At 51.0% G+C, this 26,531-nt stretch overlaps 2 protein-coding genes across 8 annotated transcripts in view; both read right to left on the reverse strand.

Annotated features, from left to right (window-relative positions):
* The window catches only part of MKNK1 (MAPK interacting serine/threonine kinase 1), a 44,169-nt gene extending 37,473 nt beyond the window's left edge, over nucleotides 1–6,696 (reverse strand). For 2 of the 4 annotated variants that reach the window (XM_069479928.1, XM_069479925.1), the window contains exon 1: nucleotides 6,655–6,696. The gene's annotated coding sequence lies outside the window, so the exon portion shown is untranslated. Of the gene's footprint in view, nucleotides 1–6,614 lie in introns of all 4 variants that reach the window. The other 2 variants (XM_069479927.1, XM_069479924.1) reach the window with 1 other exon arrangement.
* Nucleotides 6,697–10,182: 3,486 nt separating this feature from the next.
* Nucleotides 10,183–18,598, reverse strand: MOB3C (MOB kinase activator 3C). Of its 4 annotated transcripts, XM_069479932.1 has the most exons (5): nucleotides 18,429–18,598; nucleotides 17,384–17,528; nucleotides 14,764–15,216; nucleotides 12,468–12,670; nucleotides 10,183–12,159 (listed from the first exon to the last, which is right to left on the reverse strand). In XM_069479932.1, exons 3-5 carry the CDS (start codon nucleotides 15,179–15,181, stop codon nucleotides 12,130–12,132), a joined length of 651 nt encoding a protein of 216 aa, XP_069336033.1. In that variant the 5' UTR covers nucleotides 15,182–15,216; nucleotides 17,384–17,528; nucleotides 18,429–18,598; the 3' UTR covers nucleotides 10,183–12,129. The 4 variants fall into 4 exon arrangements, with proteins under 4 accessions (XP_069336033.1, XP_069336032.1, XP_069336034.1 ...); XM_069479931.1 differs by lacking the exon at nucleotides 17,384–17,528; XM_069479933.1 differs by lacking the exon at nucleotides 18,429–18,598 and having other exon boundaries at nucleotides 17,384–18,415.
* Between the last annotated feature and the right edge of the window lie 7,933 nt (nucleotides 18,599–26,531).

A 26,531-nucleotide genomic window follows, 5' to 3' on the forward strand; every position in this document is an offset into this window, starting at 1 on the left:
TAAAGGGCCCTGGAACCCTCTCCTCATTCCTGCATCTCCTCTTCGTATAGGGCTGGGGTGGGGAAGGGTGACCATGGCCAGACCAAACCTATACAGATTGGCCTGCAGCTGCGTCTTCAATAGGCTGGGCCTGGTTAGGTGCCTAATTCTCTCTTCAATTTTTCATGAATTTCCTGCTGTACTGGGAATGAAATCTCCCCAGAGCTCAAGAACTAGACCTTTTATAAAAGTTTAGAGCCAACAACAACAACAACAACAAACCCGAAGTATACAAACAAGGGATCCATCACATTACTTTCAGGACAGAAAACACCAGTGGGGCACAGATAAGGCCCAGGCTTATGGTATCTCCATCCTTGGTCCAAAAAGCCAGACTAAGAGTCTGTCACTTCCTTGCTTCAAAACTTCTAATGGGGGTCCACTGCCTCTGGAGTAACTGAGCTTCTGTTCTGTCACTCAGGGCTTCCATAATCTTGCCCCAGATCACCTCTCCTGCATTGTGTCTTGCCACTTGTCTACAGATGTCTTAACCTGCAGTCCAGTCAAAAGAGACTATCTATTTCCTCCTGATTGCTCTAACCACACATCTCCCCCTGTGAGCTAGGGACAGGGCACAGACTATGTCTGCTTTATCCTTGGGTCCCCTACACCTAACACAGGCCCTGGCACTGGACAACCACTCAATAATGTTAATGAATGAGTGCAAACACCTGATCTTATTCTTCTCTTAAACTGTTTTAGTTGGACTCTTCTTATTAATAGCAGACTGAGCAGAGTCTGGGTCACTGCCAGGAAGTAGAAAAACCGAAGAGAAGGAAAAGCTGCATGACCAATGTGATCCGGGCAATGGAAAATAGGTTTTAATAGTGAAGTGAAAGAAACCAAGGCTGTTTAGCTGGGGGAAGAGGAGATGAGGCCTAACTGGATTCTGGCTTTAAGCACAGAAAAGGTTCTCATGAGAAAATCTTGATCTCATCCTCCCTTTATAATCAGAAGAAACTTTTCCATATTCATGGAAAATAGAACAAGAAGAAATGGCTTAAGTTAAGACCAGAGGGGTATAAGCTGGAGAGAAAGAACCACCAAATTAGGCACCACTTTTCCAGAGATGCTGTTATTGAACTTTTTGGCAAGTGAACTGGGGGTTCTTGCTAGGCTCTTCTGCATAAGGCTGTGCTAAAGGGAATAAACACCTGCTTTGTTCATGTTTACTGAGCAAAGAGGCAGGTGAAAACACAAGTCAGGTAGATTTTCTAACAAGCCACTGCCTTTTTATTGACCCTTTTCCTACAGGCACTTTCTGTCATGTTATACTTTGCAACCCCGTAAAGGAACAATTTAGTATTTCAAAGTTTCCTGATAGGGAAATGGAAAGAAAGAGAAGGCAACAATGCCAGAGTAAGGGAAATGGCCCTCATAAATATACTTTCTATAAAAACAGTACCTAACTGGGCATTAATATAATTGTTGATATTATTACTATTAAAGCTAACATTCATTGAGAACCTACTATGTGCCAGGCAACTGTGCTGTTTATAACTTAGCTCAATTCTCATAACAATCCCACGAGGTAGGTAATATTTGTATCCTCATTTTACAGATGAAGAAATTGAGACTCAAGAAGGTTAAATAACTGGCCCAAGTCACTTGGCTAGCAAGTGACAGAGCCAGGACTCAAATCCACGCAGTCGTTTTCTAGAGTCTATTCACCTAACTGCTGTCTCCCTATAACGATGAGAGGCTGGAATTTAAACCCTAGTCTCTCTGAATCCTGTTCGTATTCTCAGCCTTTTCCTTATACTGCCCCAAGCCAGAGGAGGGAAGCAACACAGGACATTTGCAAGAGACAAGGCCTCAGAAGTGAACTAAAAACTTCCCCCATTATGGGAAAAGAAGCTGAGATTAAGGACTCACAGATGATAATGAGCAGAACCAGGACTTGAATGCCAGCCTCTTGCCTCCAAGTGTAGTGCTCTTTCCTCCATTACAGATTCTTGTTGCATTTGAGGGTGTGAAAATGAAGGAACAGGATATGCCAAATGGTTTCCCTCCCCGGACAGACACACTTTTGTAACAAACTGCCAGTCTCCATTAGAACCTGTGCCTGAAATACAAGAGTGCCCACACCTCTGTAAACTGGTTCTGAGATTCTCCTAGCTAACGATGGCAATGCACTGATTTATGGTACTGCAGGAGCTGCCAAAATGCTCACGTATTAAACCAATCAAGCAGACCTAGACCAGGCAGCTTCCATATTGGCCAGTGGTTCACAGTTTAAGCCACCTCATTGAGGTCTTCATTCTGGGACCTTCTTTGCTCTAGTCTAACCTCCATCCTGCAGCCAAAGTAAACAGAGCCATGCAGCATAAGGGAAAGAACACAGGCCTTTGAATCCAGCACTGGTTTGAACTAAGCTATGCCACTTACTAGCTACCTGACCTTGGGGAAGTCACTTTAATCTTTCTGGGGTCTGGTTTCTTCATCTTCAGGTTGGCGATAAATATATATATTACAAGACTGTGAAGATCAAACAAATTAAAGCATCTAGATTCTAGCATATTGGAAGCCACAAAGCAGAAGAGACACTCAGTAAATGTTGGTGTTTTTCTCCCCACTTCCCTCTCTACATTTTGGTCACAATCCACCATTTCAGCTTATTTTCCCTCCTAACCAACTCCCCTCCCTTACTCCAATGCGCATACACACACGCACACACACGCCCCTGTGCATTTCTGCCTCTAGACCATTGCTCAAGCTGTTCCTTCTCCCAGGAATAAACTCCCTCCAAGGCCCAGCATAAATCCTCCACCTTCAGGAATCCTCTGGTCACGTTGGGATTGATTTCTCCTTCTCCCAGACTCCCACTTTGTTTACATTCCCTACTACATTTACCATAGTCAGTCTGATTTCAGTTATTTATGTACTTATCTATCTTCCCAACTACACTGGAGGGAGAAGGTTCTGGGAAGACAATTATTTATACGAAGGCAGGAAATGTGTTGTTTTCCTCTGTGTGTATTTCTCAATACCAGGGTCTGGTACATAGCAAGAGCTCAATATGTACTTACTGAATCGAATCTTTCCACTCCAGACTTGGAATCTTTCCAGAAAGACCCTAGACTTCAGGTTATTCTAAAACTACACATTTACTGCCTAACTTGATAAACAGGCAATTTTTGAAGTATATTAATATTCCTAAGACCCACTAGTACTCATGTGGGCTTGCTTCATTCCTTTATCCATTCTTCCAACACACTCTGGACTCCTCCCAGGGTATCTCTCCAGCATACTGGGACACACCGCTGGGAGGACAGGACATCTCTCACTCACAGAGGTAGGTGATCTGGGAATAAGCTCTTTGGAGAGCTGTTATACCTCCCTGGTTAGGAGGTGACTGCCATTAAAACCATGCTAAAAACCAGAGTTGTGGAATCAGAAAATAGATCTGAATGATCTGCCTCAGTTTCTAAGTCTATAAAATAGAGTTAAAAGCACTTAGAAAACACTTTCTAGCATATTGTAAGTACACAGTAAGTGTTAGATGTTATATCAACAATGTAGTAAACTGGAAAAAAAAACCATCATGATGTTTCACTTCTGGAACTATCTCCACCACTGACTCATTCCTTGTGTAAACTTGATCAAGTCCTTTTCCCTCATTAGGCCTTTTCCCTTCTGTAAAATGAAAGCATTGAACCAGATGGTTCCCAAGCTCCTTCTACCTTCTTTTTTTTCTTTTCTTTTTTTTTTTTTTTTTTGAGACAGAGTCTCCCTCTTGTTGCCCAGGCTAGAGTGCCATGGAGTCAGCCTAGCTCACAGCAACCTCAAACTCCTGGGCTTAAGCAACCTTTCTGCCTCAGCCTCCTGAGTAGCTGGGACTACAGGCATGTGCCACCATGCCCGGCTAATTTTTTTCTATATATTTTTAGCTGTCCAGATAATTTCTTTCTATTTTTAGTAGAGATGGGGTCTCGAACTCCTGACCTCGAGTGATCCTTCCTCCTCGGCCTTCCAGAGTGCTAAGATTACAGGCGTGAGCCACCGCACCCGGCTTCCTTCTACCTTCAACCATGTGTATTTTATGATCAAGTTTCTATGATCAAGAAAGAACCTTCTGGCCGGGTATGGTGGCTGACACCTGTAATCCTAGCATTCTGGGAGGCCAAGGTGGGACTATTGCTTCAAGCAATGAGCAAGACCCCGTCTCTACTAAAAATAGAAAAAGCAGTAGGGCATGGTGGCACATGCCTATGGTCCCAGCTACTTGGGAGGCTGAGGCAGGAGGATCACTTGAGCCCAGGAGTTTGAGGTTGCAGTGAGCTATGATGACACCACTGCACTCTAGGCCAGGCAACAGAGCGAGACTCTGTCTCAAAAAGAAAAAAAAAAAAATAACACCTCTTCTGTTCCATATGCTGAGGCTGTCGGCAAGGAAAAATGTGAATTTGTTGATGCTAGTCCCAGATGGGAGGGACCACTGTTTCCCAAGGCCAAGGGCAGAGTAACTGATTAGTAAGCCACCTGTGAGATTTCCCCTGCTTGAATGATATCACACCCAGTCAGACCTCCCTCCCAACGAAACTCACAGTAAAGGCAAGACAAGAGCCTGAAAACAATACAGCCATCAAGAATCCTGGCTTGTGCATAATCTCTGTACTTTTTTGCTTTTGATGCCTGTAATTAGAGCATCATCAATCTAAACTAGGATCCTCCTTAGGTACAAAGAGGAGGAAAAACAAAGTCCCATTCTGAACCTGACAGCTCATAAAACAAGGACCAAAGCGTATAAAAAAATATGTCACTGACTCATTTAACCACAAACACTGCAGAGGCCTACTATGTGCCAGCCCCATGCCAAGCAGAGAAAGAAGGAAACAGACACGGTCCCTTGCCTCTGCTACGGAAGACAAGAAGGGTAACAACTAATTCAGCAAAGGGATCAAAAAGGCTTCACCAAGGACGTCCCATGACACATGATCCTTGAAAGACGAGAAGAAGGAGCGAACTCCAGGAAGAGGGAATACAAGCAAAGGCTGGAGCAGGAACATGCAGGCAGTGTATGAACAAAGACGTTTCTTTTGCCTGGAGCACACGGTGCAGCTTTGGGGAGACAAAGGGAAAGAAGGCAGGACAGAGGTTTGGGAATAAGTGATGGAGGGACTTGTCTATGAGGCTGAAGGGTCCAAACTCTATATGGTAGGCAATGAGGTTTCTAAGGGGTATCTCAGGAACATCACACGGGCACCCATGAAGAAGATGCAAAAGGAACCAAGTTATTAAAAAGTATTATGGGACCACATAACAGGATACCACATACACTTCCTAACATGTGCTGGACTCTAACAGCTCCTGTTCACAGAACTTCTCTCTCCCCTGGTTTGGCTTCAAGCAGTCTGAGTTGCCAGGCCCTGTCAATATCTGCTAAAGTACTAGAGTAACAGGACTCCCAGACCAAGTCAGGAGCCCAAACAACTCTATGGATTACAGAAAGAGAGGAGCCGAGGTGGGAGCAGTTGGCGGGATGGGGCACCAAAGTCTCTAGCTGGCTCAGTTCCATATAAAAACCTAACCCTGGGTCTCCCCTTCACTTAAATTCCAGCCCAGCTCTCTTGAGAGGGGCTGAAAGCACCTGGCTGATGACTGGGGAATCCAGTGAGGCACCTGCCCAGCATGGTGCCTGGCACACAGGCAGTGGTCAATAAGCATTAGTTCCCTTCCCATCCTGCAAGGTCAGTTCCACCTGTAAATCCCACTGAGGCTTCAGGGATCAGGTCTCATCAACTCTTCACCCAGGGCCTCTCTAAAGTACCCAAATGACCTTGTTGCTAGAAATCACAGGTACCATGTATTCAGCACCCGTTACATGACAGGTGCCACACTACCTCACTTACAGATAATCCTATTCAACCTTCACAATGATCTTATCACGCCCACTTTATAGAAAAGGAATGGAAGCTCTACGGAAGGGAAATGACTTGCCCAAGGGCACAACCAGGAGGTAGCAAAAATGAGATCTGATCCGAGGACTGCCTGACCCCAAAGTCAAGCACTTCCAACAACATTTCACTCCTGTGACCTGCGCCAGCCTCTGATGTGCCACTGACAGGCAGCCTGCAGGCTGTCTAAGGAGACAGAGTGCACCTGACACTATTACCTCTCCCCACTGGACAGCCACTAGCACCGGTCAGGAGCTTTTAAATATTGCAAAATAAATGAAAGCAGTTAACTTTAAAATAACGTAGTACAAAGATTTCATAAATTCCTCGTATGAAAACCTGTTCATGGCGTTGAACTGCCTGAGCCTTGAGCTCAGCCATAGCTGAGTCTCAAACCGGCCACAGATCGAGCCTCGACCTCGGACACCAACCGAGCCCTGACCCCGGGAGCACACGCTGTGCGCTGATCCCGTACGGACGGAGACCCAACAGGTCACAGATGGAGCCGTGAGGACAGTCCTAAAAAAAGTCCCCCTCCGGCTGTCCCTCGGCAGCAGAATCGGGTCGTGACCTCGGGCCCCTCTGAAGGCCCTGACTGCCCACTCCCCGGCACACGGACTCATTCCCAGACCCCCGCCCCAGTTTGCTCGGAGGGATACCTCACTGTCTCGCTTTCACCTCCGCTGACTCCCGCGGGAGCGGCCGCGCGCACCCCCACCTGCAAATCACTCTGCCGAGAACGCGGAAGAGGCGGAGCTAGGCCCAGGGGGAGGGCCCGACCAGAGAGGGGCGTGAGGGGCGGAGCCGCGCCTGCGCCCTGATAGCTACCCGCGGGAAGAGAAAGGCGAGCTAAGTAGACTGCGCAGGCGTGATAGGAGAGGGGCGGAGATTGCTGGCTAGGGGGTGGGGCTTGGTTCCTTCAGACGCTGGCTTTCCGGAGCTGAGGGTCTGGGAGCGGGGAAGCTCCAGGAGGGAGGAGGCCGGGCACCGCAGGTGTAATTAACATTTAATGAGCGCTTGTGCATGCCAGAAAGGAATTTTTAAATGCCTTTTACATATGGGGAAGTGCTGCTAGTCTTTTCTAAAACAGCAACTAATTCTGTAAAATTTGTTTAAAAGTCTGGGTGCCCAGAATTCCATAATGAGAGTTTCTCCTTGAGTAAAACATCACCCCCAGTATTTCAAAATTGAAAAACAAAAGCCCTTTTAAAAGTTCATTTCTTGGAGAAAAACAACTGTAGATTAATACCTCAACCAGCCTCCCCACACTGGTTGCAGATGCGCTGAGCGAGGTCGAGAGTGCTGTCTTGGATTTAATTCAGGTTCTGACTCAGTGTGTTTCCCTCCTTGTTAGATGGAAGTAAACATCCCTTCCCTGCCTGGCTCAGGGTCGTGTGGGTCTGTTGAGGGTTGTGAGGGTCTGTTGAGCAATGCCAGTTAAATCCAAGCCTCTTGGACTTGGACTTGCTTCCCATCATCCGCCTGACCAGTGTTTGTTCCCTTTCCCCTTCTGGGCTCAATCTTTTCGCCTGTATGATGGAAGGAGGTTGGGAACATTGAGCACTTTGCTAGATTTCCCAGTCTGGGGGAAGGCTGGGGGAAAGTCTTCCTCCAAGCTTCTGTGTTCCATCCCCTCCAGAGTCCTTGAGTCCAACCTGAAGGCCTCTGTATATCCTGACCTCTCCCACTCATCCCCTTCCAGGCTCACGCAAGCTTCAAGTCTTCCTTCAGGCCTTGCTGGCCTGTTCCCTCTCTGTTTCCTGACTGTCTCAATAGCTAGCTGGTCCTGAGTCACTTAGGACCTATGTTCCAGGTTCTCAAAGTTGCCATGTCCCCCATATGGCAACCAAGTTCAGTTAACATCAGATGAGGGCCCTGTAGGGCTCAGAGGAAGGAGGGCTCCCCCAAAGCAGGTGGAGCTCCAGCCATGCTTGTGGCTCATTTCTCCACACATGCCACAGCTCCTTGACGGTAGGGAAGAGAGCGGGAGCAGGAAACCTCAAAGAGGCTGGAGCGTTCATGGAAGCCAAGGGTGGTGGGGCAACCTTTCCTCAAAAGGTAGGTGCTCTGCTCCAGGGTGGAGAGGATGGCTTACTCCTTCATTCCCTGCTCCAAAGGTTCTTATGGGTCTTAAGCCAACAGGAAAACAAAGCCCAGCCTGGCTGCCCAACCAAGCTGCCACTCTACCTCTAATACATTTCCTCTCTCAGGATCCTCTCCTGATAGGTTTTGCCCCATGGGGAGGCTCTTTTCTCTGTATTGCTGAGGCTCCAGCTCTCTCTTTGTTCTCTCCTCCTTTATCTCTACTTCTAAGTAACCCTCTTTGAATCTCTCAAAGCAGTTTTGTGTCAGCTTCCTGATATCTTTACATGCATTCCAGTTCTGAGATAAATCTATTCTCACTGCCATGGTGTATTTCGATATGACCATGAGCCCAGACATGGACGTTGTAACAGTCTGAGCTGTCCAGTGACTGAGGAAGTAGTGAATGATCTGTCGTAGGACACGTGCAAACAGCACCCATTTAGAGTGCTGGCCTTGGGCCTCCTCAGATCAGCCATAAGAAGGAGCAGCAAAGCCGGGGGATCCTTCTAGATCCTAGAGCAGGGAAAAGAAGGAGGAATACTGGGGGCTGGGAGGGGAGCCAGGCAGTTGGCCAAAGACAAACTTGACTCAACAAGCTGTTGTATATCAAACTCTTAGAATTGTACCTGACACATGGTGAGCATAAGCTGTTATTGTTGTTATTACTGTGAACGATTCACAGACTGTGAGTAATGAAGGGGCAAAGATCAAGCAGTCCTTTACTCCCACTCCTCATCACAAAATAGATGGGGAATTAAGGTCTAGAGGGGGAAAGGACTTGCTATGGAACCTCAGGGGCTGGACTGGACTAGAACCCAGGCCTCTGCCTCCCAGGAGAGCCTCTGCACAAAGCCAGGCTGGCTCCTTTGCAGGTAGAGGGAAGAGCTCTAGGTGGGCCTGTGCTGACTCTTAAGAACCAAGCTGTTTTTCAACTCCCATCCAGGTAACTTTTAAGTTCAGGGCAATGGAATAACAGCAAGACCTGAGCCAACAGATGCAGGTGTCTCCTGGGGAGTAAGCTTGGAAGTCAGCTCCATGTCCTGCCACCCCCACTTAAGCTCCAGCCAAGTATTTTCTTTCTTTCTTTTTTTTTTTTTTTTGAGACAGAGTCTCACTCTGTTGCCCAGGCTAGAGTGAGTGCCATGGCGTCAGCCTAGCTCACAGCAACCTCAAACTCCTGAGCTCAAGCGATCCTCCTGTCTCAGCCTCCCGAGTAGCTGGGACTACAGGCATGCGCCACCATGCCCGGCTAATTTTTTTTTTTCTATATATATTTTTAGCTGTCCATATAATTTCTTTCTATTTTTAGTAGAGGTGGGGTCTCGCTCTTGCTCAGGCTGGTCTCGAACTCCTGAGCTCAAACGATCCGCCCACCTCGGCCTCCCAGAGTGCTAGGATTACAGGCGTGAGCCACTGCGCCCGGCCTCCAGCCAAGTATTTTCTTATTTATTTATTTTACAAGACAAGGTCTTGCTCTGTCACCCAGGCTGGAGTACAGGAGCACGATCACTGCTCACTGTAACCTCAAATTCCTGGGCTCAAGTGATCCTCCCGCCTCATCCCCCCAAAGTAGCTGGGACTACAGATGGATGCCACCATGCCCAGCTAATTTTTGGAAAAAAAGGAAAAGAAAAAAAACCTTCTTGTAGAGAGAGGGACTTATTATGTTGCCCAGGATGGTCTCAAACTCCTGGACTCAAGCGATCCTCCCACTTTGGCCTCCCAAAATGCCAGGATTATAGGAGTGAGCCACTGCACCAGACCAGTACCTTCCTCCAGAGAATGGCTTCCTCTCCTGTAATTAGGGTTAGGACTGTATTGCCACTGGAGCTCCGAAAAACCAAGATTAAGGGGGTGGGATGAGAATTGCCAGTGCCAGGTGATCTGAGCTGACACAAGGAAAGATTCCCATCAGACTGAGTTCCCAGAAGGCAAGGGCCAGCCCTCTCCACCCCAAGGGTCCTAGCCTAGCCTGGTCTTCCCAGAGCCCTAAGAAAACTTTGGAGTCCCACCCTGGAGAGCTGAGCCAGACGTGACCACACTGACCAACCCGCCACATGGTCCAGGATCTCAGGACAAAAAGCCCTCCCATCCCCATTCTGGCCCCACTCCTTCCAGAGTCTGCCAGGAGCCATGTGGCACCCAGACCACAGCTTCCCACCAGTGGCTTCTTTAGTTTGCCTCTTTTATTTTACCAAAAATAACAACAATAAAGTCTTCCCTCTGTTTCATAAAAATAGATTTTCCCCACTCCCCCTCCCCACAATCAGCCCTTGCCACAGCCTAGAGTCCATCTTGCAAGCCACAGTCCGCCCTGGGGGACGCTCCAACTCTCCTCACTCCAGAGCCTCTGACAAAGCTGCCAGTCCACTCCAGAGGCAGCAGAGGTAGAAGTCCCAGACCCACCTGGCTGGCCCCAAGAGCCCTATCTGCTTCCCCAGAGGATAGGCAGCATCTAGGCCATCGAGCTGGGTGTGATTTTGGAGGCTCAGCTCAGGAGACAACCCAAGGCAACCCAAGGGACAGTGGGACATTCCGGCATCAGGCTAGAAATCCTTGCTCAAAGCAGAATAGTTGTGTCCTGGAGTAGGTCTGTGAACTCTCTTTCCAGTGCATCTCTGTGTAGCAATCGAAGGGCCCCAGGGTAGAAGTCAGGATCCCTGGTTTCTATTCCAGCTTCATGAAAGCCTCACTGTGAAGCCTTGGGCAGGTTCTCCCCCCTCTTCTCCTGGCTTCAGTTTCCTCCTATGTACGTTACGAGAGTGAGACTGGATGATCTCAGGTCCCTCCTGGCTCTCCATCCTGGACTCCCAGAGTGCAGGCTCTGGGAAGGCAGAACCCTGTTCCTGCCTCAGTTTCACCACCTGTGGGTCTGGGCATAGGGCTGGGCATGGAGGTACTGAGCAAAGGTGTGCTGAATGAACATCCCAGTCTCTCTGGATACAGCTGTGTCCTGAGATCCAACCAGCTGGAACGGCTCAGGGGTGGGTGGGAAGGAGGCAGGTGCTTTTAGGATGGGTGCTCTCCAAGCCTGGAAGAGTCTGTTCACCAGCTACATGATCCTCAGTGTCCAGGATGGGAGACAAGACTCTGGAGCTTCCAGTTGTAAGTTCCACTGCCACCTTGAGCTGAAGGAGTATTTTGTGCTGGGCTTCAAACTGGAGGAGCCAGGTCTGTAGATTCTGCGTGCTAGATTGGAGAATACAATTCCCAGTTTAAGGGCCAGGGGACCTTTGTGGACATGAGGGCTCATCTCCAACCCCCAGGAGGCTGTCTATAATCAGGCCCTCCTAGAGACAGAAGGATGAGCGAAATGACAGCTCTTGGGCATCTCAGGGGAGTAAATCAGAACCTGTGTCTGTGGTAGGCCAGGGCTTTAGGAAGTCAGGAAAAGGCTTCCCTTCCCACCTCCCCCCAGCTCCCCAAAACTCACACTGATGGAAGATTGTAGCCTGGAAGGTTCAAACGTAGAGCTGCATGTACAATCACAATTGGTGCACTTACACACATGGTCACATACACTGAGTGGGAACACTGACCTGTCATCACTCCTACAATGGTCATGGTCTGATGGTCCCCATCTCTTTATCTACCCATCTGTCCAGCCATCCATCCGACATTTATGCAGGGCCTACTGTGTGCCAGGGAGGGTCTAAGGCAGCTAGCTTGCAGACACACCCCACAGTCAGAATCTCACACACAGCCTGGCATCTGTGCTCACTCACACACAGGCTGCTCACTCTCTTGTACCTTTCTTGCCATCACCTTGGCCAGATCCACATTTCCCAGCTAGGCCTGGGAACCACCATGGAAGGGTCAAGCATCACAGAAGAAACCCTTAGCCTACCCGACTCCCAGACTTGGTGCGAGAGGTTTAACTCTCCTTTCCTTCTGTTTGCCCACCTTGAAGCCCTCCCCTTCTCCCTTCACGAGTAGTCAGGGGGACATGTAGACAGACTCCTGAGAACCAGAAGTCCAGAGGATTTCGGTGTGTGGAGGGGTCCCTGGGCCTTCAGAGTCCTCTACCACCAGACTCCTGAGGCTCCCCTCCCCTAGCCACCCTGTGTTCAGATGGTCCATCTGACGGGCAACAAAGTCCAGGTCTGGCTCAGTGACAGATCCGCTCTGTCATCTCCCTCTGTAGAGAGACAAGGTGGGGAGGGGTCAGTCAGAGTTCAGCCTGCTGGGCAGCCCCTTCCCAAACCACTCTTCTCCCTGAGCCCTGCCCCTTCCCACCCCTAACCCCAACTCTAGGCTGCAGATCTGGGTTTGTACACTGACACCTGAATGAATTCTCTGTTAAGGTACAGAATCCATTGTTAAATAAATTGCCTTCCCAGAATTTATCGACTTGGGCATTGGAGTTTCATAAAGCAGGTGGCCTTTGGATCTGAAAGCTCACAGAGGCTAGCCTTGGCGGGGAGGGCAGTGGGGGCTTCGCCTCACCAGCGGCTCCAGCTCCCGCTGGTCCACCAGACTGAACTCGCGGATGAAGTAGTAGAAGTGCTTGTAGCAGGTGTTGACGTGCGCCTCCGCGCCCATGCTGAGGATGCTGTCGAAGTGGTGGATGTAGACGTGGACAAAGACTCGGAAGAGGCGCGTCAGGATCTTGGTGCAGACCTGCTGGAAGTTCCTGGGGAAGGGAACTCCTAGGGGGTGGGGAGGGACAGAAACGGGGATCAGCGTCCTGGTGACAAAAGTCTGACCAGCACTGCTCTCCCACACACAGGCAGACTCCACCAGGATGGCTTCGCCCCAGCACACTTCTCAGCACGCTTCCCTTTGGGAGATGCAGAGGCTGGTTTGACTTTTTCACACACTTTCCTTTTTAATGTGACTATGCCCCTCCCCTGCTGAAATACTCCTCATCTTCCACATCTTCCCATCACTTGTGCAACCATGGTGGGGGTCACTGACCAACCTTCTCTCCTCAGTGATGTGTGCATCTGCAGGGCCACTCATGTCACACCCTTGTATACGATTCCAAGGCGAGTTCATCAACATCTGGGGCTGTTTTAAAAAACCTGGGCCTTCAGGATTACGTCCTAACTTCCCAGCATGGCACTGCACAGGCCTTTCATGATCTAACCATGTCCCCCCTCTCCAGCCACCCCCAACCCCAAGTCGCTCCTCTTTCAACATTGACACAGCAGTCTCAGACCCCTAATCCTGAAAATACTAATTCTTCAAGAAGTAGTGCTGAAATCACTCATTCCTTCAAATATTTAATATCACAAAGAACCTTCCATCTGTGAGTCAGGCCCCACGTGGGGCCCCCTGCACCTTCTGCCTCTTATCCTTACGACAATTCTGCGGACGGGTCTGACTGCCATGCTAGAGACGATAAAACAGGGGTGCACAAAGGTGAAGCTGCTTGCCCAAGGCCACACAATTACTAATTAGTACAGACCGGAGGCAGGATTCAAACCCTCTTTGCACCCCTCAGAGATAAATGACCCCGCCTGCAGGAAGCCCCAGCTCTGTGTAAAAGGCCCAGTTTCTGCACAGCACCCCCATACTCAGGGTGGAGATCTTGGTGGCTTATGCACCCCCTCTGCTATGGCAGAGTCATCCCAGGGTTAAGGCATACGCCCCTGGGGTCGCACAGGCTACCAGGGAATATGAGTCCAGAGTCAGGTCCATCCCTGGCCCACCTGGCTCCACAGACCCCTTCCTCTTCCTCACTGCTGTGAGATGGGGGTGAGCCCTGCCTCCCTGTAAGCCATTCCAGCCCAGGCCAGGTCCCTTGTTCTCACCCTGCCCATCTAGACTTGGGGTCCTGAATCCCAAGAGAACTGAATTTCAGTTCTGAATCCCTCCCAGTGCAGCACACTTTCCCTCTCTTGGCCTCAGTTTCCTCCTATGTAAGATGAAGGTACTCATTGCTGGGCATGACAGTGCAGGAAATGGCAGGCCACTGGCTGGGGAGGAGCCGTGGGCACTGAATTGTGACTCAGGGCCCAGCTCCCCTCAGCATTCAGACTTTTCCCCTCTGGGCTTGACCCCCCTGCCCCACCCATCTCTGATCCCCACAGCCTCACAGGGATGAGCCTGAGTTTGGGTGGAGGCTGGGCCCAGGTGCAGGTGGGGCTGCTGTGACGAACACAGTGTCATGCCTTCTCAGTGCCCTGACCAACACCCCCCTCCTGCTGCCTTGGGGTGGGGAAGCAGGGCCAGGGTGACATCACTCATCTCCCTTCCCCACCCTCGCCTGCCCAGCTGCCCAGCTGAGATAAGAAAAGACCCCGTGGCCTGAGCCTGACAAGGGGAAATTCTGCCCTCAGAGTCCCAGTCTGAGGTGAAGATACCATCCAGGTCCCCCAGCCCCCAAACTCCTCCCTTTCCTGGGGTCAGGATTCAGCAGGACCCCCCAGGAGGCTGGAGGTCAGATCAGCCCAAGCAGGGGGACCTGCCATGAACACCTTGGGGCACCTGTTCTGGAAGGTTCTCAGAATCATAGTGTCTGTGGTCTTGCCAAAGTGGTCCCTGGGGGGACACTCAAGCTTTGGACAAGAACAGTCCCAAATTGGGAGTCAGTCAGTCCTAGTCAAATGCTTGACCTTGAGCAAGATACTTAACCTGTCTCAACCTCAGTTTCTTCTTCTACAAAATGGGGATGAAAATCCACCCCACCCCCAACACCCAGTTGCCAAATCACACCACATGCCTCATCTGTGGCATGTGCTCGCAGTGGCTCCTCCCTCCCCGGCCAGGCCTGACCCTCGGGCATGGTAGTGCTCACCAACACGTGTGGGAAAGACCTCCTCGTCGTTGATGAGGCCCTCGATCCAGTCCATTAGCAGCGCCATGTAGCGCGGCGCCGAGAGCTTGGCTGGCCGCCGGTACTGGCGCTCGTCCTGCCAGCGGTACTCGTAGCGCGGCCCTCCGGCCATGACCGGGCAGCTGGTCTCGCTGCAGCGCTCAGCCATGGTGCCGTAGATGAGGTTGATGCGGTTGAAGAAGTCCACCACGTGCACAGCGATCCAGTCGTCGATGCTCTCGCCGGGGGGCAGCCTCACTACGCTGCGCAGGTCCAGGCCGGACTTGAGCGAGGCCTGTGCTTTCTTGTACAACTCAAAGCGCTGAGTGCCCGGCTCGAAGCGCTTCCGCGGCCGGAACGTCTTGTCCTTGGCGAACACCTGCTTCAGGCACAGTGCCATGGCCTGGCCTGCGGCTGGTATGCTGGGGCTCAGACCTGAGGATGCCAGGGACGAGGGCATAGGGGAGCCTGGTGATCAGAGCCTCATCAACTGGGCTCTTACTTCCCAATACATCCTACCCCTCCACCTCTCAGCCTTTGCTCAACCTCTGCATGCTCTGCCTGGAATCTAAACCCTCAGGCCCTCGGTCCAGTGCCCAGCCCCCTGTCCAGACTATCTCAGTCCCCCCTGCCAAGTCCCCACAGCCTTCCCATCTTGTTTCCTCTCTGCTTTCATTGCATCTCGCAGAGGGCTGGGCCTGGCCTCCAAACAGGTGCTCCTCAGACTTGCTGCTCACCATTACAAAGATCTCAAAGGCTCCCTGCAGGCAGGGGTCCCTCTTGGAGACAGAGGCCTGGATGAGATGACCTCTGGGAGCTCCAAAGGCCAGCTGGTGCAGCGTGGGAGAGCCTGGCTGCATTGTGCTGGGGGAAGGGGGTGGGCCCCAGCCTTTGGCTTCCTCTGGGATATCCCGTAGTCCATCCGGCCACCGGGGATTCCCAGGGAGCAGGAGGGACTTTTCTACCAAAAATGTCCTTTCCTTTTTTTTCACCCTCAAAGAGGAAAGGGCCCTCACGTGATCAGCTGGGAGGCCTCTGAGTGTGGCTGCAGGGACTGGAGGAGTGGGACGGTGGCAGGCCTAGAAGGGCGCTGCTTCCTCTGACAATGGCAGGAGACACCACTCCTGCAAGCCAGCCTCCTCCAACCCCAAATCTGAACAAGCTACTGCCCCTCCCCCTGCACCTGACACTCAGTAGACATTCCTACAGCACCTACTGTGTGACTGGCACTGGGAGGTAGATGAATACAGTCAGATCTACCCAGCTGGACTCATCTAGAGCTCAGACAAATTTGTTTTGCCTTGTAGAACTGAAGGATCCCAGATTCAGAAGAGACCTCTGGGGGGTGGGGGAGGCAGCGATCAGAGACCCAGACTAAGAGACAGGAGTCCTGGGTTGTAGTCCCAGCACCACCACTGGCTTACTAGGTGACCCCTGCGGCACCATGGATTTGGCCCATGCAAATCCTGGGTCACTCTGACACAGCCAGGTTTCTGAGACTCTCAGGGTGGTTATTTTGTCTCCCCTGTGAGCTATTGGGAAATGCAGACCCAGACACCTGCTGAGACTGGAATTTAGCCACAAACTTAGCACTGACCTTGGCCCCAGACTGAGCACCAAGGCTGAATGTAATCTAAGCACTGAGCTCCGGCTGCAGGCTGAACTATGACCCGGGCCCTGGCCCTGGCCCTGCACTGAGCCTTGAATACAGCCACAAAGCCTGGGCTTGACCTCTGACCGGTGGACCGGAGCATTTTCCCTTCTCACATCTCTGGTAATGCTGGGACAGGATTGGAGAAGGGAGGGTAGGAACCAGGTGAAAATTGGATATAACCAAAGGCATGGCACATATGGCAGGCAGGTTACTTCTGGCAACAAATCAAACTAGGGGAGGAGATATTTGCAACAGGGGTCCTTCCTCGTACCCACAACAGGCGGTGTGGATGGGGACAGTCAAGGAAAATGAAAGGACTCTGCAGAGTAGGGACAGGCCTTCTGGCAGGATCTTTTCCTCTTAAAAAATCCTGAGAGATGCAGAAGGTCATCTTATCCATCCCAACTCCTCAACTTCCCACCCAAAGAAGTCCCCTATGCTTCCTGAACAAAGAGGAGGAGATTTCTACACTTCACTTGCCATCTCCATTTTAAACTCTGGTTGGGGCAGGTGCTTCCAAAATCACTCATACTGCAATTAGGTGGGTTCTGGGGCTTTCCACCCTTGCGTGGCCCCCTTTACTGACAGTTACAAACAGGCCTTCACCCTGGCATTCAACACCACCCTACCTTTCCTGCCCCACCTCCCTACACCAACGACCCTGGACTTCTTCCTGATCCCTGAACACAGCCCCTACCCCCCTGCTCTGTGATTTTTTATGCTGGTCCCTCCGCCTGCCCGACCACACATCCCCAGGTTGAACACTACCTCCTCCCACATCCTCCTCTACTGAACCCAGATCTCCTTCTTGGGTGGAGGCTGCTCTGTGGCCATTGCCATCCCCACCCCACCCACAGCTTAGAGCAGGGCCTGGCAAAAAGTCAGTGCTCGGCCTTTGAGAAAAGCTTGGACCCAAATAGCCCTGAGAAATCAACCAGCCCAACTCACTTGTACAGGTGGGGAAACTGAGGCCCAGAAAGGGGACTTGAGGAGCCACAGTAAGTTGCAAGCAGAACTGGGAACTGGTATTTGGTGGGGCTCAGCCCATGACAAAGAGTAAAGGACCATTTTCCTGCACTGGCTGGTCACTGGTCTGGTGGAGACAGGGAAGTAGAGGGAAGTGGGGAGAGAGGGGAAGCATCTTGCCCACCAAACAGCCCAGCCTGCTTCCTGCCCCCAACACACTGACCCCCACAACAACTTGGGTGTCCTGATCAGTAAGCTAGAGTTCCACCTTCCTTCTGTGGAAGTTCAAGGCCTGGGTCTACTCCCGGGAAGTGTGAGCTTGAGGGTGGGTACAGGGCAGGTGCTCTTCCATCCAGACCTCCTACCCCTCCCCCCTCCCCCCACCCCAAACCTTCACAGAAGCACCACGGTTTATTCACCCACCTGGCCCCATTTCCTAATGCTGCAAGTCCTGTTACCCCTAGAGTGGCCAGTGGCTTGCTCACTTCCTGGGTGGGCATCTGGGCTTCCCAAATGAAGACGGTAGGGTGACCCAGCCTGTCTCTGACATTTAGTCCCCTGACAGGACACACCTCCACCCCCTGGTCCTGGCCCAGCATCTGGGCCAGAGGATGGCCCCAGACTGACCCCAGAATCCAGCCTGTGCCGCTCTGCGGGGCACAGATAGAAAAGTAGAGGCGAAGGCTCCCTTCTCCCCGCCCCCGAGGCACAGGGCTTCCCCTCACACCTCCCCACCTCCTCCTGCACCCCCAAACCAGCTCTCAGAGCCAGACAGGTCGGTCTTAGGACCCAGAGGGCCCGCAGGACATTTCCGCTCCCGAAGACACGCCCCCCTCCAGACGGACACCCCCAACCCAGACTTTGGAAGCTCGGAGTCTCGGCCCGGCCTGAGGACAGTGGGCGGCCTGCCTTCGGGCAGAGGTCGCCTCCGGACGGTGCCACGCCGGGACAGCCGAGGAAATGAAAGCGGAAGCAAGGCCGGGCCGTGTGCGCGGCGGGGCCGCGGGACGCACGGGCGCTCACTCACCGGTCGCCTCGGCCGCAGCGCGCTAGCCCTCTTCTGGCCGCGGGGTCACGTTCCCCGCGCTGGCTCGTCCTCCGCCTGCCAGTCTCCTGCCGTGCCGCTTCTGTCGCCTGTCAGTCCGTCCGCCTGCCTGCCCTGCCGGGCCCGCGGCCGCCCTCCCGCCCCGAGGCGACGCCAGCTCCGCCCCGGGCCCCGCCACGCTGCTTCCATGGGGCGGGGAGGGGCGGGGAAAGGGGGCACCCCCCACCCACAATACACAGACACACTCCCGCCTTCCCGGAAAGTCCATATCGAGCTCCCAGCTTCCCGTTGGGCAAAAAACTGAGCAGCCCGCCCTCTCGGTGTCTTTTTGGACCTCCACCAGAGGCAGCCTCTGATTCCTAGACTGCAAAATGGGGACAAGCCGAGCTTCTGTCTGGAGCAGAAACAAAAGAACTGCTAAATAAATGCCCTCCTGGAATCATTGAGTCCCTGAAATCAGTAAGGGACCAGGACTGTCCTGTGCACTCCTATATCAGCTCCTGGCACATAGCAGGAACGCAAACCCCACTTGATGAATGAATGAATGCGTGAATGACTGAATGCCTTGGGAATCATGAGCTGAGTCCCTCACTCCTGAGGGGACTGGCCCAGAAGAGTGCTCAAATCACAGATTTCATCTCCTTCACCAGGGCGAGGGGGCCTTGCTCAGACTGGACTGATTCTCCTCACTCCCACCCAAAATCGCCCCATTTCTCACCTCCAGACCTTTGTCCCAGCCGTTCCCATTTTGGAATCCCTTTTGTCTCTCCCTCCTTCCAACCAAATCCAAACCCTTCAAGACCTGATCTGCTCTCCCTCTTTTTCTACCTGGGTTCCTCCCCTGAGGACAGATATCCCACATCAGCATTCAATGCACACTGTGGCCCCCAAGCCCAGAGACCAGTTTGCTGGCTCTGTCTGTGATAAGAGGGAAGATTGGAGGCCTTCTAGGCTGGGAGGGACCAGGCAGATAGCTGGGCTGTAGAAGTCACCCTGGAGGGGGAGGAAGGTGACCAGATGTGGGCAGGGGAGAGCTAGAGGCCGGAGGTCGGCATTTACCATGACACAGGTACCTCACTGAGCTCCCTTTGTGTCACTTTCCACTTGCTTGATGGCATGAGAACACACTGGATCCTTAGGAATCCTCAGGCACAGAACCGAGGATATATTCTTTTATTGAGCACCTGTTTTTGCCCCGGTCTAAAGTGCTCTGTATTTCTATGTCTGAGTCTTAATTCTGCCCCCAAATCCTCTATAAACAAACATTTGCTTATGGAGGAAATTCAAAAGTACTCTTTTATTTATTTGATATCCGCATCAATAGCTTTGAACTCGATTCTGTGCACTGAGATCAGGGGACTGAGTGACGAAGCTGACCCAGTCGCTGACCCAGGCACTGACAGGTTAGCAGAGGGGACGATACAAACAGACAGATAACACTAGGTCAGAGCTCAATCATGCAGAAGTGAGAATGTGTCTATTGACTGATGGGCTTCCCAAGAGTGGAACATGTGGAACACCCAAATTGGGTATTTTGAAGAGAGTTTAATGAAGGCCCTATTTACAGGTGTAGTCAGGGCATGGGAAAACCACATGGATAGTGTATCCCCAAAAGGCTAGCAAGAGCAGTGGGTGGCTGTCAACCCTAGGCTGAAGGAGTGTGGGGAGGGAGTGGTGAGGGTGGGAGCCATGAGGAAGGGGCTGCTGTGGCCTAAGGTGGGCCGGCTGGGGAAGACCCAGCCCACAGCAGTCATACAGGGAAGGACTGGGGGCATATAAAAGCCCTCCCATCTCTCCCTCCCTCCCCTCTCTGGCCAGGTTTCCCCATTAGCCGAATCCTCCCAGAAGCCAAGGACAAGGGAACCTGTTGCTACAGCCCACAGAGGCCAGCCTCCTGGGTCACAGAACTGGATGGAGGGTGGAGAGTCATCTAGAGGAGAAACGTGAGGTCAGGGCTGACTTCACAGAGGAAATGACTTAGAAATTTCTTGTGCTTTCCTTATCATTCAGTTCTAAATATTTCATAAATTTCATTGGAACTTTCTCTTTAACTCTTGGATGATTTAGAAGTGTTTTTCAGTTTCTCATCCTATGGGAGCTTTCTGTTTTTCTTGTTGACTTCTAATTATATTGCATTGTGGTCAGAGATTATGGTCTGTAAGATTCTTTGGAATTTGATGTGACTTCCTCTGTGGCTTTTTACATGGTCATTTTCTGTAGCTCTGAGCTGGATTTTATAGGACAGGCAGGAGTTCGTCTGGTGAAAAGTGAAAAGCACAGACTCTTACACTGTGGGAAATAGAGATGATCCATTTTGAAGGAACCTCAGAAGTCTCCAGCTCATCTGCAGAGTTCCTGGGTGTCTGTGGGATGGAAGGCAGATGGAAGGGAAGGGTTGGAGGAAACCAGAGAGCCCAGATCCCTCAAACACCTATAACCTCTTCCTGCTGCTTTCAGTCTGGGTTAGAGAGACTGGTTGTTCCACGAGGCTCTGCTGGGGATGAGAAGACCCAGACCTTGGAGAACAAAGTCATGGTTTACCACGTATTAGCTGTGTGATCTTGAGTCAGTCCTGCCCTCTCTGATGGCGTGCTGTGACCTTACAGCACTGCATACCTACATAGGACAGGCGCTGTTCCCTGCCACTGCATCCTGAGTATGACGAGAGGCTCCAGAGGGGCTCAAACAAGGCCCATCTCTGAAGCCTGGTGGGAGCCAGTGAGGACCTAGGAGAGTCTGTGCCTTTTTCTATTGCACAGCCTGGGCACATGCGTCCCCAGTGGGAGCTCCAAGTGGCAGCAGGGTGGTGTCTCTGCCACTATTCTGCCGTGTGTTTCTGGGAAAGCCCCTGCCCCCCTCTTGGCCTCAGTTTCCACACCTACACCACAAAACCACTTTCTAGCCATACCAAGTACCATCCCAAGTACCTTATCAGAACCAGCTTCCTGCCCCTTCCCTTGCTGGGCCTGTACCCAGTGACTCCACTGATACAGAGTGGCCTCTCCGTGGAGACTCCCCAGCCCCTCCTATGCCAGGAAAGGTCCCCCATCCACACCCCTTTCTCATAATGAGCTACTGCACCCTCAGTTCACCTCACCAGGCACCTGGCAGCTACTATAGCCCGATAGCTACTGTAGCCCACCCTCTCCTCCCTCTCTCCCAAGAAAGAGTTTCTATTTCAGCTTCTGCTCCTCCCTGCCCAGGAGGCAAGATGTCCCTTCCTGGATCTTATCCTATATCCTGGCCCATTGAGGAAAAAGTCACAGACACTCTCATGGCGGTAAGAGGAATTGAGTTAGACGTCCTTTAGTTTGAAGAATACAAAGTTTAAGGGAATATGACAGAGGACAACAAGGTTGACAAGCATAAATACTAAAATTTTGTGTGACCTTGGACAAAGCACTTATTCTCTCTGAGCCTATTGCCCCTTCTCTAAAAAAGAAACACCTGCCCCTACAGAAGAGCTGTGAGGATCAGATGTGATAGCCCTCGTTAACAGCAGAAGGCTGTGACCAGTCTGTCCCAGCGGCTGCTTTCGAGCCCTCAGCAGTGTTTGGTAGAAGAGGGATTGAGCTTGTTCCAGGGTCCTGGAGGGCAGTGGGCAGAAACCCAGGACAATGTGTGGGGACACTCGGCACATCAGAGCTGTCTGACCATGCCCTGAATGGCTGTGCTCGCTTCTCAGGAGGGAGGGGTGCAGGCAGAGGGGGCCAGCCCCCTGTGACACAGGCTTCAGAGGGTTTCAGTCCCTCTGAAGAGGAGAATCCTCTTGCCTCTGGGAACCTCAGACTCCAGTGTTCTCTGCTCCAAGGTCCTCCTCCCTCCCAGCTTCCCGCCTTGAGTTGGAGGCACTGCCCTCACCTCTCCAGGTTAGGGTCTTCCATCTGGGGAAGGAGACTCTGGAGGCTGGGGTGGAAGCCTGGCGTGCGTAAGTGCCTGAAGAGGATTTCATAGCCCCCAGACCCCACCGGCAGCATGGCCCTGGTAGGCACTGTGCTCCAACCACTTGTGTTAGTTCCCAGCCCAGGGATGCCCGAGGAGTGGACTGAGAGTTGGGGGGTGGTTTTATCAGTGTTCCAGGCTCAGCCTTCCATGGAACCCACCCCAAAGGCTGCACAGGAAGTTCTGTCCAACCCTATCTCCTCCTCTGCCACTGTGGTACCTCAAGTTCAGCCCCTGGAGCTGCCTTCCTGGAGCACCCCCACCCCGTTCAAAGCTGTTCTACAGAAAGCCTCCTCAGACTGCCCTGGGCCCACGTGCTTTCTTCTTTCCTCCACGGCATCTTTTCTCCAGGTGTGTTCAGTGTAACACCTGCCTCAGGGTTGCCAGTAGGTGGGGGTTCCTTATAGTCCCAGAGGGCTGGGGTGACATCTTTCAGTAACAATGGTAGTAAATTATGACTTAAATTATTATTAAAATTATTACGGTGGGGTGGAAACAGCACATCCACTTCTTTCATGTTTTTTCATTCATTCATTCTTTTATTCATTCCTTCCATAAGGATTTACTGAGAGCTCGCTAGGTGTCAGGCACTGTGTTTAGGCCAAGTGCAGACCTTTTCCTTGCTTTGTGGGTGATGACAAAGACCTCAGTCTTCTAAGGAACTTCCACGGGCTAAGGTGTCCCTCTGGCTACAGAGGATCATTAGCCAGCAACAGATAAGGGAGGGGTTGGCTCTTAGAAGGGAAGGGTCCTTGGATATCACTTAGTCTAATCTCCTTGAAGTACGTGGGAACACTGAGGCACAGGGAGAGAAAGGGGTCAGCCCAGTGACAAATCATGGTAATAAAAACCATTTGGTGAACCTTTTATATCCCTGTGCAGGAGATGCATATTCTCATTTCTTCCTCTCAGCAACCCTTCAGAGAGAGAAGTGGAGGGCAGGAAAGGAAGAAAGACAGTTCCACCACGGAGAGACATTGGACATGTTTGGGCGATTGGACATGTCTCCCCTGCAGTTCTCTCTGGGTCCTATCTAGGCTGCATTTCCAGGAGATGGGAAAATTGTATCCGCTGCAGCGGGAAGCAGCGATTCAGGCAGTGGGTGGGGTCCGCTTCTTGGTGGAGACTCACTGGGCCCCGTGGAGTCTGGATTCCACACAAGTCCAGCCTGTGACTTCCCACAGTTGTTATCCAGCTTGTCATCCGGTGCATTTGGGGCTTTTTCAAGCAGCAGCTGTAGGAGCTCAGCTTTGTCCAAGGCTAAGTAAACTAAGGGTATGCTCTTCTTTTCCGGGAAGTCTTCATGAATTACACCAGCTGCCTGGAACCAACCTTGCAGGGGACAGCTATTGACACAAAAAGTTCTCAGTGCTTTGCAGATGTGCTTCTTGTTTAAGCCCATGGAGATCATGTCTTCCCGTTTGCACTGGAAGCCCTTAAAAGTGGGTTTTTATTTATCTTCTCCTACGTGACCTTGTAGCAACAATTGACAGTTGTAAGGAATTTTCTGGTTTAAAAGTGATTTTTACTACTCTGGTCATTTTTGAGTCCTGCAACAACCGTGGGATTTAAGTAGTGGCTCCAAAAGGTGAAATGACTTAGTCAAGAAGCACAGCCTGAGATGGCAGAGTGGGGCCTCCCAACTCCATTTTCAGGGCCCACCCTTCTGCCCCACACTGCCTGAGCACTTAGCAAACATACTGTTTAAGAGCTATCTCATATGGCCCTTCAGTAAATTAGAGAAAGGAAAACAAATCAGTTTGAAAGGGGGCCAGACACTTTCTAAAGCTGTTCCCCCTGGAAAGTAGATGATAACATAGACATTTGTGCCTGGAACCACGTTAAGGCAATTAACAGCATTAGGTACATTGACCATCCTTAGTAACCTTGACACCACCTTAGAGCTCTCATTCACTTTTTTTCATACCCTTGCAAAATCGGCTGGGGCCAGTCATATTGCACACATTCTACAGATGGCACCCCAGACAGAAAGTCATTAGTGTGAGCCAAGGGTAAAAAAGAAGGAGCTAGGAAGGAGGCCAAGCACAGAGAGGAGAAGGGGGTTTAGGAAACAGAAGGCTGTCTGAGGGTCACTTGGTTTCAAGAGTGGGGGATTGCCTGCCTCTGAGAAGAGGGCCAGAGGTAGACTACCACTAAGGGCCCCGAGCTTTCCTGACCTTGAGAGCAATCCTCTCTCTGCAGGGGCGCCCAGAGGACACAGTGCAGCCTGCTGGCTCTGAGACAAACTGAGAAGGGCGAGAAAGTTCCAGCCAATCAATCCCAGCTCCAATGGGGTGTGAGTCTTCCAATTGAGCTCTGTAGCTGAGTTCCCATCAATCCTGCCCCCCCATTGCTGCCTGCCTGGCTCTCCATATATCATCCCCCTCTGCTCACTACCACAGGCAAGAACAGACGCACACAGGATGGATGGAGAGCTTCAGCCTGCTCAGGCAACACACAATTCTCTGTGCAGCTGCAGGGGCCATGCACACATAATCCAGTGCGACAGATAATCCAGCATTTGGCTCCAGGGGTCATGAACCTAGGAAATTCTCAGCTCTCAAAATCAAACAAGGAAAACATCTGAATTCCAAGCATCTGGGAAGGTCTCTGCTTTCCTCTCATGCCCCATTGAGGTCCTTGCCTAAGACATGCTGGGAATAGCTAATCTCATCCCAGAAATATTCCCTAGAGGCAGACAATAATAAAATCCTTGTTTTTTCCAGATATTTTCCAGTTAGTTGCCTGGGATCAAAGTGCAAACAAAATTTGGAAAGGAGAGAAAGAATGCTGCTACCAACACCCTATGTGACCTTGGGGAAGTCGCTTCACCTGGTTTGGGGCCTTTTTTTAAAAATTTTTAAATTTTAATTTGTTTTTTGAGACAGGGTCTTAGTCTGACACCGGGCTAGAGTACAGTGGCATCATCATAGTTCACTGCAAATTCAAACTCTTGGGCTCAAGCAATTCTCCTGCCTCAGCCCCCCGAGTAGCTGGGGCTACAGGCACATGCCATGACACCCGGCTAATTTTTTCTATTTTTAGTAGAGAAGGGGTCTCCCTTGTGCTCGGGCTGGTCTTGAACTCCTGAGCTCAAGCGATCCTCCCACCTCAGCCTCCCAGAGTGCTAGAATTATAGGTGTGAGCCACCGCACCCAGCCTGATTTGGGGCTTTTTTACTCAGCTGTAGGAAAAGAAAAAGTAAAATCACTAATTTATTGCAGGGGTTTATCCCAAATCAGGCTGAGCTGTGGAATTACTTGGACAGTTATAAAAAGAAAAGAAAAGAAAAATAGTTTCCTAGGCCTCACCCCAGGGCAATAGAATACACATCTCAGTGGTAGGGCCCAAGAATTGACAGGTTTGACAAGTTCTTCAGGTGTTTCTGATGTCCAGCCAGGTGAGAAAATGACAAGATTAGATGGATTTAGTCTCTTTAAGCTGTGAACAGTTGTCTAATGAGTTGACAAGGAATTAAGTAGAGGTCTGTAACCAGGAATGATTTTGTCTCAGATAAGCCATCTACAAATAATCAGACAGGCCTGCGCCTTGGCCCAGAACTCCAGGTGTTACCTTGCTCCTAATCCAGATGTTAGCTCCCAGGCCCCACGTCTGCCTACCTGCCTGCATCTTACCCCCAACCCTATGCTAGATGTATGCCCTGGGTCCAGCCAGCTGCTGATTGGTGATTGATAAATGGAACTTACTCCAATCTGTGTGATCTGGTCTACAATTAACCCAGCCTTCCCTTCCCTGCTCCTACCCTCCAGCTTTCTTGGGAATTGTTTCTTCAAATGACAGCTTATGCAAAGCCCTATGAATCTAGCCTTGAGACTCCCAAATGCTTGTCCCCTGGTCTGGTATGATTACTACTGCTCAAGCTTCTGTAAATTCCTGGAAGAGAATTTCTGAAAATGGCAACACAGTGCAGAAAAATAGCACAAAAGAAACATGTTCTAGAAGTAGAAGGTCTATGTTCTAGATTTGTTCCAGAAACAGAAGGTTCCACCTCCTCTGTATAGATATGTACCTTGAAAAGGTAAAGTACTTAATCTAACAGCTACTTTTTTGCATTTTATTATGTGTGAAGCATAATGCTAAGTACTCTACATATACTACATCATTAATCCTTTCTTAACTCTT

The sequence above is a fragment of the Eulemur rufifrons genome, chromosome 8 (assembly GCF_041146395.1).
Source record: "Eulemur rufifrons isolate Redbay chromosome 8, OSU_ERuf_1, whole genome shotgun sequence".
In the NCBI taxonomy this organism is placed as follows: Eukaryota; Metazoa; Chordata; class Mammalia; order Primates; family Lemuridae; genus Eulemur; species Eulemur rufifrons.